Source organism: Triticum urartu, chromosome 2A, assembly GCF_056163025.1.
Source record: "Triticum urartu cultivar PI428250 chromosome 2A, HENAU_Tu73, whole genome shotgun sequence".
NCBI lineage: Eukaryota > Viridiplantae > Streptophyta > Magnoliopsida > Poales > Poaceae > Triticum > Triticum urartu.
Genome location: NC_141874.1, coordinates 501,366,092 through 501,381,334, shown reverse-complemented (window position 1 = coordinate 501,381,334; position 15,243 = coordinate 501,366,092). Strand labels below are relative to the sequence as shown.

The window sequence follows — 15,243 nt, the reverse complement described above, 5'->3', positions numbered from 1 at the left end:
ATCTATATGATGTGGAAGTACATTCAACAACGAATCTAATGGTATTGATTTGTTATTGTATATGTTAATATTTTTGTCTATAAACTTTGTCAAAGTTTGTAAAGCTTGACTTTGACCAAAACTAATATGCGGAGTAAATAAAAACGGAGGGACTTATCAAGGAGTGTCCCAGTATCTTGAAACTAAAGGCTGGGTCGATTAGTTTGGTCAAAAAATTCTTGCCTAGGTGACGCCCACTGCAGCGAAATTAAGGCAATATCAGTTGTCTGTTTATGTGATGAAAATATTCTGAAGTGAACGCTCACATGTGCATTGCTGGAAGTTTATGTACAAGAATTCTCTAATCAGAAGCTTGACTTTGAGGTTTGACCGATGGTGATTTTGGATTAAGGCCTTGAATTTATCAAGATTTATCTTAGGCGCAAAAGTAGATCAATAATAAGACACCAAATTTGAATGTGGGAAAAATACACTCAAGGAACCTGAAGATTGACATCACTAGGGCTTTGGGGATGGTTAGATGGCACCTTCCCAATACCCAGGAACTTTTGGAACTTAAGTTTTGGAGATGTGTCTTTAGACACTAACTTTTGAGAATGGATTAAAGTTTCCCTAAGCTCATGTAGCATCCAAGCTATGGGAACACTGTGTATTCTTTCCCAATGCCACATATAGTTGTTTTATCGATCAAATCGATACACTTGTACTACTCACACAAACGGTCTATCATACGAGTATATTAAATATATTTTTAACAAATAGCAACTTCATTTCTGACACATGTGAATTACAATTTCATGGATTCCAGAATAGAAATACTCCCTTAAAAGTTAACATATTTATTAGCAGCATGTCGAATGCGAATTTCCCCTGCCGCTCATAGCTTGAAGCAGCCTTGGCATCGGGGGCACACTGATCTCAGACAGCCCCTCGAGAGTCTGAACTACTTCTCCCATTGTTGGTCGATCAAACTCATCATCTTGGATGCACCAGCACGCAACCTTGCAAGCCGTTGCAGCCTCATCCAGATTGACGTCGCCATGTAACATGTGATCCACCAAGCTCCCGACGTCGCCTCCTTCGAGAAGCTTCTGGGCAACGTTAACAGGGAAATAAACACCATGGTCGCCACTGCAAGAACACGGTGCCGAAGAATTTCTCCTCCCAGATATGATCTCCAGAAGCACCATCCCGTAGCTGTAAACATCGATTTTTGTTGTGACCGCAACGCCGCTGATCCATTCAGGCGCGAGATAACCCGCAGTCCCTCTCACCGTGGTCAGCACCCGGCTGAAATCCCTTCCCAGAAGCTTGGCCATCCCGAAGTCGGCGATCCTCGGAGCGAACGAAGCGTCAAGGAGGATGTTTTCTGGTTTGATGTCGCAGTGTATGATGCAGTCTTGGCAGCTGTCGTGCAGGTAGGCCAATCCTCTAGCAACTCCGAGGGCGATTTGGTACCTGTCATGCCATGGCATTGTGGCATTGCTCTGGAATAAATGGAGATCGAGAGAACGATTTGGCATGTGCTCATAGACAAGCAACCGCCTACTACCCTCGCAGCAAAAGCCAATTAACCTGACTAAATTGATATGGTGAATGATGCCGATGGAGCTCACCTCGGCCCTGAATTGCTTCTCTCCCTGGTTAGCATGGTCAAGCCTTTTCACCGCTATGGTTGTCGAGTCACCCAGAGACCCCTTGAACACACTACCAAAGCTGCCTCCTCCGAGCTTCTCAGAGAAACTTTTAGTTGCGCGTTGCAAATCAGCATACCGGAACGCGATGATACCATTGACACCTTTAGCAATTTTCAGTGTGCCACCAGATAACTTTGTTCTGTTCCTCCAAATAATGATTAGTAGCACCAGTGCTGCTAACAAGCCTAACGAAGCAACAGTTGCACTGATGATGAGTATAACATTGGTTTTTCCTCTTCTACTAGCCTGCTGACTGGGAAATTCGTTGGCGGCAAGGCGAAGGTAAAGAGTTTCTCCATTTGTGCTTGAACTGTCACTGCACTGATGCTGTCTCCAGTCAAGTAATTCGCCGTGCCAAACAGAGCATTCACCCTTCACAAAGGAGTATGCAGTGCAAGAACAGTTACCCAGGCAGATCTGTGCACACTCACCAGAATTAGCAGCAGCTGGCTTGCTATGATCATCATTTTGCGGCAGTCTAACACATGGCATGGGGTAGAACCTATCTGTCGAAATTGTGCTTCTGTTGCTGCAGTCTAATGGAGTGTTTCTCAAGCACCCACTGGTTCGATCATCTAGTTCCCAGTCCTTCGGTGATCTCACGGCGAAGCCCTTCATACAGTTACAGGATGGTAGCGCGTTGTCATTGCATATGGTGGAAGGTCCACAGACTGCATTGACATCACACTGAGCTTTGGGCTGGGCAAACATCGGCAGCCAATTCTGTGAGCTTTCTTGCCACATATTGGTCTTTGCCTGACCTGAGACATCCAGATAATTACGGATAACCGTGGTTTCATCATGCAAGGTATACATGAAGTACTTCTCTTGATCGTTGTCGACGAATGTGAAATTCATAAGATAGCCTTTTGACATCTCTGGCATCAAGGCAAAGTATTGGCCGTTCCAGACGCCGCTGTACCAATATGGCATGGAAGAGTTCAGTGGTGCAAGGAGGAACTGGTTGAGACCACTGGGGTCTAACTCCTCATGGTATGCTCCAGTGGCTGGGTCGATCAAGTTCTTCCAAGAAACAAGGCGGCGATTGAGGCCGGTGACCTTGTCATACCCAAGCTTCGCCCCGGGCAAAAATGTGTCCGTGGGGTAGTCAAAGCTCTGCCAGAAAACATCTGATGAGTCTGAAGAGCTGTTCTGCAGGACGAGATTCCCAGTGTTCAGGAGAACAGCAATGGTGTCGGTGGTTGTGACTCTTGCTTGAGAAGACCAGATTATGGAGCTGCTGGACCGGTTCAGGATGACAAGGTTGCCGTCCCCGGAGATCGTGAGCTGCAGCGAGGTGATGTTCTTGATTGGGTCGTCCCTGTTTGCGACCCACGCTGGAGTAAGCTTGGGGACTGTGTTGAACCATATGCCCATGTACCAGTTGGACTCGCTGCCGGTCTCGAAGAAGCCAAGAGCGTACCTGCCATTTTGGGAGACGAGCTTGTCGCCGCCGACGAGTGGTTGGGCGGAGGAGATGGTGTCCGTCGTGGCAGAATTTGCAGGGGCGGCGGCGTGTAAGGTGAAGACAGTGAACACAAAGAGGAGGAGAGGCATGGTGAACCAAGGGAGAGGGGGAGGGGTGGCTTGCAGTTGCAGAGACCGCAACTGTAGTAGTAGGGTGGGTGCTCTGCTCGGCCGCCATGGCAAGAAATAATTTAGCGTGGTGAACCAGCAGTCAAGCACAACCGCCAAACCAATGGAGTGAAAAATGTCGCTGTGAAGATGTGAGATTCAGGCTTAATTTACCGAGGAACTGCAACTATTGGGTTGGCAGTTTCGTCAAAAACTTTGACACTCCGCCTCACGTCTAGTCTTTCTTCACCAGATCTAAGGCGTGGGATGGATACATGTCGCAACTATTTTCCTTGATAGCGGAGTAAAAAATGTCAGTATGCGGTGATTGAAGATCTGCTTCAGGTTTAATTTAGCAATCAAGTGCAAAACATCCACATCACGGCAACGATGGTCTGGGTGTTATACTCTTGGTCAAGCTGAAACAGTCTTGTTAATTTAGCCATGTTTGTAGAATGCATGTGAGATAGTACTCCTATGTCTACAACTCTACATCGACAACCAAAAAAGATATCCATTCTTGTCTTTCTCAGACAAACAACAATACTTTGCCGGCCTGCTGATTTCTACAATAGGCGTAAATTAAGCAATTTTGGCTGTATACTGTTGGTGCAGATACATTTGTCAGCAGTCCAAGTGTCCAACTGCTCTTGCGTTAGGTTTGACTGGCTTGTTGCTGAGCAAAGCTTACCAACTGTTCCTCGAAGTCATCATTTGATTTTGACGCTTGATATAGCCTGCAGGTTGCGCACGTCATACACAATTCTTGGATGCTGTCCACATCTCTAAGGACAGTTTTATATAGCCAGTTTAAAAACAGTAAGTGAAAAAATGTTCACGTGTTGCAAAAAATAAAAAATCCACGGACATACAACATGTTAATGTGATTTTAATTTTTTATGTATTTTCCTTTAAAATGTTTGTGTATGTGGAAATGAAGTGTTCATTCATTGCAATAAAAAAAGTTCACGCATATGAAAATAAATGTCCATGTAACTTAGAAAATGCTTTTCTATTTGAAAATATATTTTTCGTTACTTCTCAAAGAGATGCTCATGTTTTAAAAAATGTTCGCATATACAAAAACAACATGTTCATGAATATTTTTTTATATTATTATATGTAAAAATTGTTCATGTATCTTTAAAAAGGTGTTCACATTTTTTAATTGTTCATGTTTCTCAAAACAAGCCTTTGTGCCAAATCCCGAAGAAAGCTCGAAGCGTTGTTAGATGAGGTAAAGACTGCTCAAGCTAATAATGCTTAGCTGGTCTTTTTTTGCTCGTTAAATAATATTCATGTGGTAGAGTAATAAAAGGAAAGATGAAAAGAAGAAAATAATAAGGAAAAAGGTAAATAAATAGAGAAATAAAAAGATATAACAAGAATTTTGGCTGTATTCTTTTGGTACATATTCATTTGTCAATCCAAGCGTCGAATTGCTCTTGGGTGAGTTTTGATCGACGAGAGTTGTGTATTGTGGGTGAGCAAAGCTTTCTAACTAAGTAATGGCTGGCAGTTGACACATGCTCGGCTGCGATTGCGATTACTATTTCGTTTGAGCTCCAGGGCAGATTCAACTTTGCTAGTGAAGTTGAATATGAAATCTGAAACAAACAACTATTTCGTTTGAGAACCAGGGATGAGATTTTGCTTTATCAGTGACGTTGAAACAAAACAACTAGTTTGAATCAGCTTTGCCGGTGAAGCTAAACCTGGATTTGAGCCATTTTCAGTGCAATTGCCTGAAGCACCTCAAAGTGTACTTCAGTTGTAAAACTGATTCCGCATGCCGCAAAATCAGCTTTGCCAGTGAAGTGAATCCACAGATGATTCGAATCCAATCAAAACTGAAAAAAACATGGCCTTAGAAATCAGAAACACAACAGGGTCGGTCATGTCAATGACAAATTTCAAAGTGCTCGAATCAAACATGTTGTCTGATTCACAGGGTACCAAAATGGTCAAGTGAGCTTGGTTTTAAAAAAGAAAAATAGAAGAAAACTGTTTGTTCTAAAAAAAATTGGCGAGAAAATAGAAGAAAATTATTATTTTGGATAAAGAATAGACTTGTTAGGTGCATGCTAAACTTCATCTTTCCGCGAGCCTCGACGTAAAATGGGTGATCAAAGCATCATCAGCTCGGGCTCTTTATCCTCCTTTGGGATCCTCGGCCCATGCACGGGCCTGTTTCACGGTGCCGGATCCTAATTCGAGCCAGATAGCAACCAAACGCGCACCCTGCATGTTAATGGGCTGGCCTAGTTTGGGCTTTTGTGTTGTTTGTTACCACCTGTTTTGTGAAGGCACTAGGGCCTACATCTTTTTTCTTGTTTTGTTGTGTTTCTTTTTACTTGTTTTATCGGTATTTTATTTTTAATTATTTTTAATACAATTACATTTGAGAAAAGATAACAAAACATGAACCTTTAAAAAAATCAAATTCATGAACATTTTCTGAAATTCATAAAATTTCTAAAAATCATGGACATATATTAAATAGTGAACATATTTCAAAATAGCTAACATTATTAAATCTCATCGTTTTTACAGTTGGTGAATATGTTTTGAAATTTGGAAACATTTTTCGAAATTCATTAAAATTTTGATTTTTAAAAATTCATGATCATTTTGTAATTCACTAAACAGATTTTAAAACTCTGTAACATTTTTTAAAATTTGGGATAATTTTTTAATTCATGATTTTTAAAGTCCCTTACATTACAAGATTCATAAAAAAGGATTTTTAAACATTTTTTAAAATTATTGAAAAAATACAATATTTTTACTTTTTTTAAAAAAAATTCATCAACTGATAGTAGTAACATGTCCACTCAAAAGACAATCAATAGCCTCCCTCCGTTAGTCTCAAAACTTGCCCATTTTCAGTTTGTTAAATTCAGGGAAGTACGTAATAAACTCTACATCTGTCTCTGCTGTTTTGGTGTTGCGCCAGCAGATCACTTGAGTTCTTGCGCCGTGCCCCACTGTCAACTTATTTTAGGTTCATTCAGGAAACTGTCAAACAAAAATTATTTTAGGTTCATGAACAGTAGTACTATATTCTAGGAAGACGAGACGACGTCGGTCGTTGTAATGCCCATTGGTCGTGCAGCTCATCACTAAGTTAAGCCTAACATCCGGTCTTAGATCGCCATTGAAACATATTTTCCCTCCACTAGTTAATTTGATGGTTGTACTTGAATAGCTACACATCTTTTACCCATCTTTGTTTTCACCGTGATCTTCCACCTACACATCGTTGTGACAAGCTCTGCTGCGACGGACACCATGTCAGCTCGCCAACCACTTGGCAGCGGCGACAAGCTCGGCTTCCGGAACGACAGGCACGACGCTTGGCTTCTTTGAGACTGGTACATGGACATATATGTTAGACCAGGTGAATGCAAGCCACGCTAACGGCCGTCCGCGGTTGCCAGGCTAGGTGCATGCTGAGTGTGATCTTCCGGCGATAGCTTCGAGTAGCTTAGGCATCGGAGGGGTGTCGACTTCAACAAGACCCTCAAGAATCTGGACTACCTTGCCCATCGTTGGCCGTTCAAACTCCCTGTCCTGAATGCACCAACAGGCAACCTTGCAAGCCCTTTCAACCTCGTCGACGATGACATCACCGTTTAACCTATCATCCACGAAGCTCATGACGTTTCCCTCGAGAAGCTTGCGCGCCATCTGGATGGGGAAATAAACAATGCCATCACCACTGCTGCCGCATTCTTCGTTCGCGTTCATCCTCCCGGATATGATCTCCAGTAGCACCATCCCATATCCATACACATCCACTTTGGGCGTGATGGCCACTCCACTGATCCATTCAGGGGCAAGGTACCCAATTGTGCCCCTGGTTGTGGTCATGACCCGGCTAAAATCCCTTGTGAGAAGCTTTGCCATCCCGAAGTCGGCGATCTTAGGAACGAACAACGCGTCGAGAAGTATGTTTTGCGGCTTTATATCGCAGTGTATGATGTAGTCCAGGCAGCTCTCGTGCAAGTATGCCAGCCCCCTGGCAACTCCAAGAGCTATCTGGTATCTGGTTCTCCAATTCAGAGCTTTGGCACTGCGCCTGAACAGATGGGCATCAAGGGAACTGTTTGGCATGTGTTCGTAGACAAGAAGCTTCTTGTCGCCCTCACAACAGAAACCAACCATTTTGACTAAATTTGTATGGTGGAGGATTCCAATTGAACTCACCTCAGCCCTGAACTGCTTCTCTTGTTGATAACAACCGTAAAGCCTTTTCACCGCTATAGTGGTCGAATCATTTAGCGACCCCTTGAACACAGAACCAAAACCACCTGCCCCAATCTTCTCTGAGAAATCTCTAGTTGCACGCCGCAAATCGCTGTATCTGAATGAAACAAGCCCACTGCCACCATGGATTTTGTCTAATGTTTCACTGTACCTTTTGTTCCTCCTGGTCCTGCGTAGCACTACGACGAGTACCAAGATAACCAAAGCGTTGAGGCCTGCACCAATGGCAACCAAAATGATAACTACACTGTTGTTTTTCCGGGTCCGGAACTCTTTCGCCGCGAGGCGGATGTGAAGAATTTCGCCATCACCGCTGGAAGAAGCACCATCAATCTGGCGTTGTTTTACGTTCAGCAATCCACCATGCCACATAGAACAGCCACCACTGCCAAAGGAATATGCAGTGCAAGAGCAGTTGCTCAGACAGACCTGCTCGCATTCGGCTGCGCTGGCGACATATCCCGCGGCGCCGTGGGGGTTATAGGGTAACCTGACGGCCGGCATGGCGTAGAACATGTCAGCCATGCCAACCATGGTGCCGTTGCTAATGCTAGCACAATTCAGCTGAGTGTTCCTTCTGCAACCGCTCGTGCTCCGATCGTCAAGGTCCCAATCCTCAGGCGAACCCACGGAGAACCCCTTCATGCAGCTGCACGGCGCCGGCGCGCTGTCGTCGCAGGCCGTGAATGGCCCGCAGACGGCGTGCACCTCGCACTGGGTGGTGGGGTGGACGTAGACCGTCACCCAGTCCCGCGTGGCATCCTGCCAGACCAGCATCTTCCTCTGCCCGGACACGTCCAGGAAGCTGTACATGGTGATGGTTTCGTCGAGCAGGTGGTAGGCGAAGGACACCTCCCGGTCGTCGTTGACGAAGGTGGAGCCTATCAGGTGGCGGGCGGTCATCTCCGGCACCGAGCTGAAGTAGTCGCCGTTCCACTCCCCGCTGGACCAGTAGGGCACGGACGCGTCCCACAGCATCTGGACGACGCCGCTCCGGCCCAGCTCCATGGAGTAGGCGCCCGGAGCCTGGTCGATCCGGTTCTTCCTGGAGACGAGGCGGCGGCTCCGGCCGGTGACCTTGTCCAGCCCGATGGTGGCGCCGGGGAGCAGAGTGTCCGTGGGGTGGTCGAAGCTCTGCCACATCACGTCGGAGGCGTTGGAGGCGCTGCGCAGCACGAGGTTCCCGGTGTCCAGGAGAAGGAGGACCGCCCTGTTGTTGTTGTTGTTGTTGGCTGTGACGTCGGCTCGGGTGGACCAGGCGACTTTGCCGCGGTCCACGATGACGAGGTTGCCGTCGCCGGAGATCGTGAGCTCCGGGGACGCGGCGCCGGCCACCGGGCTGCCTCCCCTGTTGGCCACCCACACCAGTGTCAGCTTGGGAACACGGTTGAGGCTGAACCATATGCCCAGCTGAGTGCTGTTGCCGCCGGAGCCGGAGGGGTTGCTGTCGCTGCCTGGGATCTGGATGAAGCCGAGCGCGAACTTGCCGCCGCTGGAGACGAGCTTGTCGTCGCCGGCGAGCGACTGGCCTGGCGAGAGGGAGTAGGTCGCCGTGGACGCGGAGCTCGCGGGGGCGTGTAGGGCGCAGAGCAGGGCGAGCAGGACCGGGAGAGGCATGGCGAGGCGAGAGCTGTTGAGGTGAGGACGGTGCGTGGGTTGGTCAATGGGACGCGGGACAGACATCCTTGGTGAAAACGAGTCTTTGAATAATCGATGGTTGGAACGAGTGTAAATCATCATTTGAGGATTGACTTCATGGGTGAAAACGAGGGTTGGCAACTTGTGCTGCCCATTCGGGCTGTTCGCGGAACGCTCCTTCTGTGCGTGTGATAATGTAGGTGTGTGTGCAGTGAACATCTGCGTTTATACCGTGTTAAAAAACACTACATTTGTATCAAATTGTAACATGTTTTTATATATTTAGTATAGGGCATAAAAAATGCCTTATATTTAGTTACGGAGGGAGTAGAATGGAACTTTTCTCCGATGGTGATTGCGCTGCTATTTTTTTTCTTCCAAAAAACGTGTCTTGCAATGAATCTCGACGTCATGGAATCGATAAGAATTTCACGGCTTGTCCATCTCTTGGCGGAGCTCGACGGGAGCATAGAAGGAGAGGCATGGCGAGTGAACGAGGTGTTCAGGTCAAAGCGGTGTCTGGGACACGAAACATCGGGGAGCTCACGTTGAAATATTATATAATTGTTTGCGTGTTTTTTTGGATGAATTCAGCTTAGCCACAAGAATAGGGTGAAAACCCTCAAGAAAGGTCAAGGAAGTGAAGTGGCATTACTAAGTTGCCAAGATGGCTACATGAATATGGTAAAAACCTTGAACAATGGTCAAAGGGGAGAATATGACAGAAAAGAAAGAAAAAAGGTAATTGTATACTAACCCCAATAATGCAATTAATATGATAACCGAGGCTACTAATAATAATATGATAACCAAGTCTATTTAGGCCTCTTTTGGTTCATAGGATAGGATTATCGTAGGAATAGGAATTTTATAGGAAATGATATGACATGTATCTCAAATCCTATGAGTAGGAATAAGAAACGAGATGTCATTTGGTTGACACTAAAGGAATTTTTTCATTGAGTCTAGGCTTATTTTTATTTTCCTATAAAATGTGAAAGATAGGAACCAATTCTATGTAGGAATAGGAATCTATTCCTATGAACCAAAGGGTTCTAAAGGAAAAAAATCCTACAAGAATCCTATCCTCTAAATTTTTTATGAAATTTCTTCAAACCAAAGAAGGCCTTAAAGTTGTAACAACCAAAAAAGCTAGTGGAAGACGATCTGATCGAGCATCATTAGCAAGTGGACATGGCGGAGAAGCACATTTTTTGACCAGACTCGCAAGTGGGCTGCTCCTCCTGAAGGGTGGATAAAGTTAAATACTGATGGATCTGGGTCGTCGAATGATGGTGTTGGAGCTGGAATGCTCCTTCGTGACAACACAGGCAACATAAGTTATTCATCGTGCAAGGAACTTTTTTCTTGCAGAGATGCAATGGAGGCTGAGTTGCCAAAATGTATGGAGCCTTAGCAATTCAACTTTCTAATTTGCTGGAGGTAGACTAAGTCTCTGTGGTGAACATTCTCAAGAATGAAGATGTGAATAGGCAGTGCTTGCTTTCTAGTAGCAAAGATTAAATACTTGTTTTCCCTTCGTACTTGTATCGCTCATGTTAACCGTTGCCAAAATGTTGTAGTGATTTTTTGACAAACTTTGCTAGAACGGAGAAAAGAAATGTGGTTTGGTTGGGCTTAGGACCGCCAGAGGCAGTAGACCTTTGCAAAGTTGATTGTAATATGACCGGTAATTGAACATGGCACCTAAGGAGTGTATCTGTTTGTCTGGTATTTGTCTATTTTACTCTCTTTGTTTTCATATAATAAGGTCACTTCATATCATTAATTTTATCAACAAAACGTAGGTTATATGTCACAAGAAATATGTTATTGGATGCGCACTTCAAAGAACTTTCTAATGATGTACTCTCTCCATTTCATAATATAATAATAACGTTTTTGACACTCTCTTATATTATGGGACGGAGAGAGTATTTTTTATGAAATATAACCCATATTCATTGAGAAAAATTACAAGTCAAAGTTTGATATGAAAAATAAAATAGTCTTGTATACAAAAATGAAGAGAGTATTTTTTTAATAAATTTTATTCTTTAAATAGCTAGGGGATTGACATACATAGCTATAATCGACACACTTCGTAGCTAAAACACGTACTAGAACCCTCTAGACATTGAAGTGCATAAAATATAGATGAGCAATGCTACACCTACGGGCAACTTATGAAAATCTTATGTACTGGCTGTCGGGACACCTTATTGAATTCGGGGCGAGGGGGGTTAATTAGGAGGCTCGGTTAATTAGACGAGTAAAAACAGGACTTGTCAGGACGTGACTTCAATACGTAGGAATTAATCTGTATGTAAGTCCAGCATTTTTGAATATAGATAATGAGAACTAGAAAAAACTTGTTTATGGTAGAGAGGGCATAATGCCTTGTTGAGAGCTAGAGTGTCCGCCGCCCACCACTTCGATTACAGTGGCAACGCGGCCACCCCCCTCGCAAGCGACCACTCCGATCTCGGCATCCTCCTCAGTGCTCCGGCCGTCCCTTAGGCCAGTCTCTCTGCCTTTTGTGTCCTTACTGGACGTCAGGGTGTGTTTGGTTTGAGCCCCAGCTAGCCCCACTAAAATATTGGCATGACCAAAGCAAAGGCATGACCAAAATTTTGATAAGATGGTGTTGTTTGGTTTATAGCCATTGTACATGCCAAAATTTTGATAAAGTTGTTGGACTTCTGTTTGGTTTGGAGCAACAGAGTTTACGTATGGCATATGTGTTAGTGCTTGATTTGATCCTAGTTTAATGTTAATGTTAAGCTGCTAAAAGAGTACCCGCAAAATAGGAAAACTGCTAAAAGAGAGACGCAATCAATAGCCAAGGAATTATAAGTTTAGTGGGACTAAAATCCACGGCACTGAAAACGCAATTAGGAAACATATCGCCGCAATCAAAATAGGTGAGGCTGCTTTGGATTACGGAGGCAGTACCGGCATATGCATGCCATGCGTGGAGCGAGTCTCACACAGAAAAAAGAGGCTACGGTTAATTAGGGACACAAACAACCAATTTAATCAGGTAGTTGTGCGATAGCGCGTGGAGCTTTAGATTCTGTTAGCATTAATTTGGCCGGATAATCCGCCTGTTATTGTACATACACAGTGTATCGTACAGAAAAGCGGGTGTCTGTCGATGTTCTGGGAACCGAGTCCCCAGACTTGCCTGCCTGTGACCCACAGCGTGGCTCTACGAGCGGGTCCATACGGCCCATCTTCACCAACAAGCATACAAGACCCTCGCGAGAGGGACGACACAAGACCTCCTCGGGAGCGACCTTACCAGGCTGGCTCGCAAGGGACGAAGAGATCAAAGCGAGGCAAACCTCGCGAGGTTCTAGTGACGTGAGCCATGACGACCACGGCTAGGCAGGTGCCAGGCGGGCGCCAGCGCGCACAGTGTTCTTATTTTCACTTTGGTGCTAAGGAGGCAAATGCAGACGAAGAGTTCTGAGACATCAGGTAAAGATTTTCATATCGGTGCAATGAGACCAAGACCAGCAGGACGGCAAGACGGAGGTCATCGTGGAGCCCAAGACGGCGTCACCACCAGAGCCTTTGGCAGGCGAAGACTACTTTTGACAGGATAAGCTGTACTAGCTGTCCCCTTTCGAATTTACCGTTGTGGCATCCCTTCCCGCTCAATATTTGGGAAGAGGACCAGGACCTCTATAAATAGGATTAGCCACCACAGTAGGGAGGGAGAGCCTCAGCCATCTTAATTTGGACTAGATCCAACCCATCCTCACAACCACAAGTTCACCAAGTACAAGAACACCTCACCTCAGGAGGCTGTTCTTCCCCTTGTACTGTTCATCCTCAGTCCAAGAGACAATCCACCACCACCACACTGGAGTAGGGTATTACACCGCAGCGGTGGCCCGAACCAGTATAAATCTCGTGTTTCGTGTGTTGTGAGTTAGTGTGCCTAGCCTAGAGATCGTGAAGTGTTTGAGGACGTGATCAGTGAGGGAGAGATCTTCGCGCGCACCCAGTGTTCAAACCTTAAGGGTTTTGCCGGAACCTGAAATTCGACATTTGGCGCGCCAGGTAGGGGTGCGCCGAAGCTTTCCTTCCGTCACTCCGCGTTCCACCGCTTCGTCGCAACCATGTGGGAAGCTCGTCGCGCCCGAGTTGAGCGCCGGGCCGCCCTCTCCGCCCGCGTCGCCCAGACGGCTCCTGTCTGCGGGCCTCCCCGTCGTTCTCCGTCACCCGCCACCAACGCCGTCACCGGTCCAGCGGGGAACGAGCAGCAAGCATTCTCGTTGCACCCCTCGGTGCGACGGGACGGCCGCACTGCCACTCCACCGCTGACCCCCGCCGGTTCATCGTCTCACGCTGGTCACACTCCCATGGACGCACGTGCCGCGCTACTCATGGCGCGCGAGCTCCTACGTTACCGCCCAATCGACGATCTCTACGAGGGCTGACTGGACCGCATCGTCGAACTCGTCAGCACCGCAGGGGGCTCCCCTACACCGTCCCTCTCGCTGCCTCGTCCACCGCCAGCTACGGACAACGTAGCTCACGCAGCACCTCCACCACCCCTGCACCAAGACGGTGCCCTGGAGCCAAGGCGCGCGGCTCCGCGGCGCGACCGCCGCGCCAAGCGCCCGTGCGTGAAGAAAGAAGCTGTCAAGAAGTTCCTCGACCGCAAGAGAACGCTCGACCGCTCTCCGCACCGCCGCGTTAGGATCGCTTGCCGCGGCAGGGCCATGTGCTGCTTGCCATGGTAGTGCACGGGCGCCAAGACCAGGCTCCACCTCCACGGCAGGCCCCGGTGACTACGGCCGGCTGCCGCGCCTTCACCCCCGAGCCGCGTAGCGTCGCCTGGCCGGGCAAGTTCAAGCCGGATCTGCCTCCTCGCTACGACGGCACCCCCGACCCCGCAGAGTTCTTGCAGCTCTACGAGCTAAGCATCGAGGCGGTCAACGGCGACGAGAAAGTCACGACGAACTGGTTCCACATGGCTCTCAAGGATGGCGCGCGCTCGTGGCTCCTGAACCTGCCTCCAGGCTCGATCTCTTCCTGGAACGAGATGCGCGACCGCTTCGTCGCCAACTTCCAGGGCACGCGCGACCGGCCCCTCCCCCGGCCGCGGGTGACCTGCGCCGCGTCAAGCAACAACCGGGGGAGACCCTCCAAAAGTACATCCAGCGCTTCAACAACGTCCGCCTCAAGATCCCCAAGGTGACGAACGAGGCCATCATCTCTGCATTCTCCCTTGGCGACGTCAAGATGAAGGAGGAGCTCGCCATCCACGAGGAGCTGTGCACATCCCTGGAGCTGTTCAACCTGGCAACCAACTGTGCAAGGGCTGAGGAAGGGCGCCTTTCCCTCCTCGAGCTCCCAGCTGCCGACCCGGAGGAGAAGAAATCCAAGGCCAAGGACGTGAAGCGCAAGGGATTCGCCGTGCTCGCGGCGGAGCCGGACACGAAGTGCGGCAGGGACCAGCCTGAGTCATTCAAGGGCAGCCGACCGTTCCGCGCCTTCAACAACATGCACAACCACAACACCAACAATTGTCAAGAGCTCAGGGCGATTCGCGACGGACGCTTCGGTCGAAGCCCCGAGCGCAACGACTGAGACTACGGCCGAGGAGGAGGACGTCGCGGAGGATGCTGGGACGACCATGGCCCATGCCAGGAGTGGCGCAACCGACCTCGTGAGGACCGTTGGCAAGATCAGCCTCACGAGGGCGCCTGGAGGGATCAACCTCGCGAGGATCGCCCTCAGGGCAACCCCGGTTATCCTCCGCTGCCGCCACCACCAAGAAGGAACGACGACCACCATCAAGATGAGGGGGCTGGGGGCTTCCAGGAGCCGCGTGCTATCGCCTGCATCTTGGGCGTAGCTCAAGCCCCAGCCCCATAGCATATCTTCAAGAAGTATGCTCGCAAGGTGAACGCGGTCCTCCCCAAGCTCGAGGCCACTCGCCCGCTCAGGTGGTCCAAGTGTGCCATCACTTTCAGTTCGGCAGATCAGCTCAAGTGCGCAGCTACCGCTGGCGCTCTCCCAATGCTTTGTTCACCCGTCATCAGCA

The 15,243-nt window shown here is 47.9% G+C and overlaps 1 protein-coding gene and 1 pseudogene across 1 annotated transcript; both read right to left on the bottom strand.

Moving 5' to 3' along the window:
* Positions 1 to 34: 34 nt before the first annotated feature.
* Positions 35 to 3,269, bottom strand: LOC125526861 (G-type lectin S-receptor-like serine/threonine-protein kinase At2g19130 pseudogene; annotated as a pseudogene).
* A 3,002-nt stretch (positions 3,270 to 6,271) lies between these two features.
* LOC125538202 (G-type lectin S-receptor-like serine/threonine-protein kinase At2g19130) lies at positions 6,272 to 9,254 on the bottom strand. Its single transcript, XM_048701482.2, has one exon. The coding sequence runs from the start codon at positions 9,222 to 9,224 to the stop codon at positions 6,714 to 6,716; it is 2,511 nt and encodes an 836-aa protein (XP_048557439.2). The 5' UTR covers positions 9,225 to 9,254; the 3' UTR covers positions 6,272 to 6,713.
* Between the last annotated feature and the right edge of the window lie 5,989 nt (positions 9,255 to 15,243).

Bases quoted from the DNA above. Each gene is read 5' to 3' on its own strand.
- LOC125538202 (XM_048701482.2), bottom strand. From the start codon at position 9,224: ATGTCTGTCCCGCGTCCCATTGACCAACCCACGCACCGTCCTCACCTC.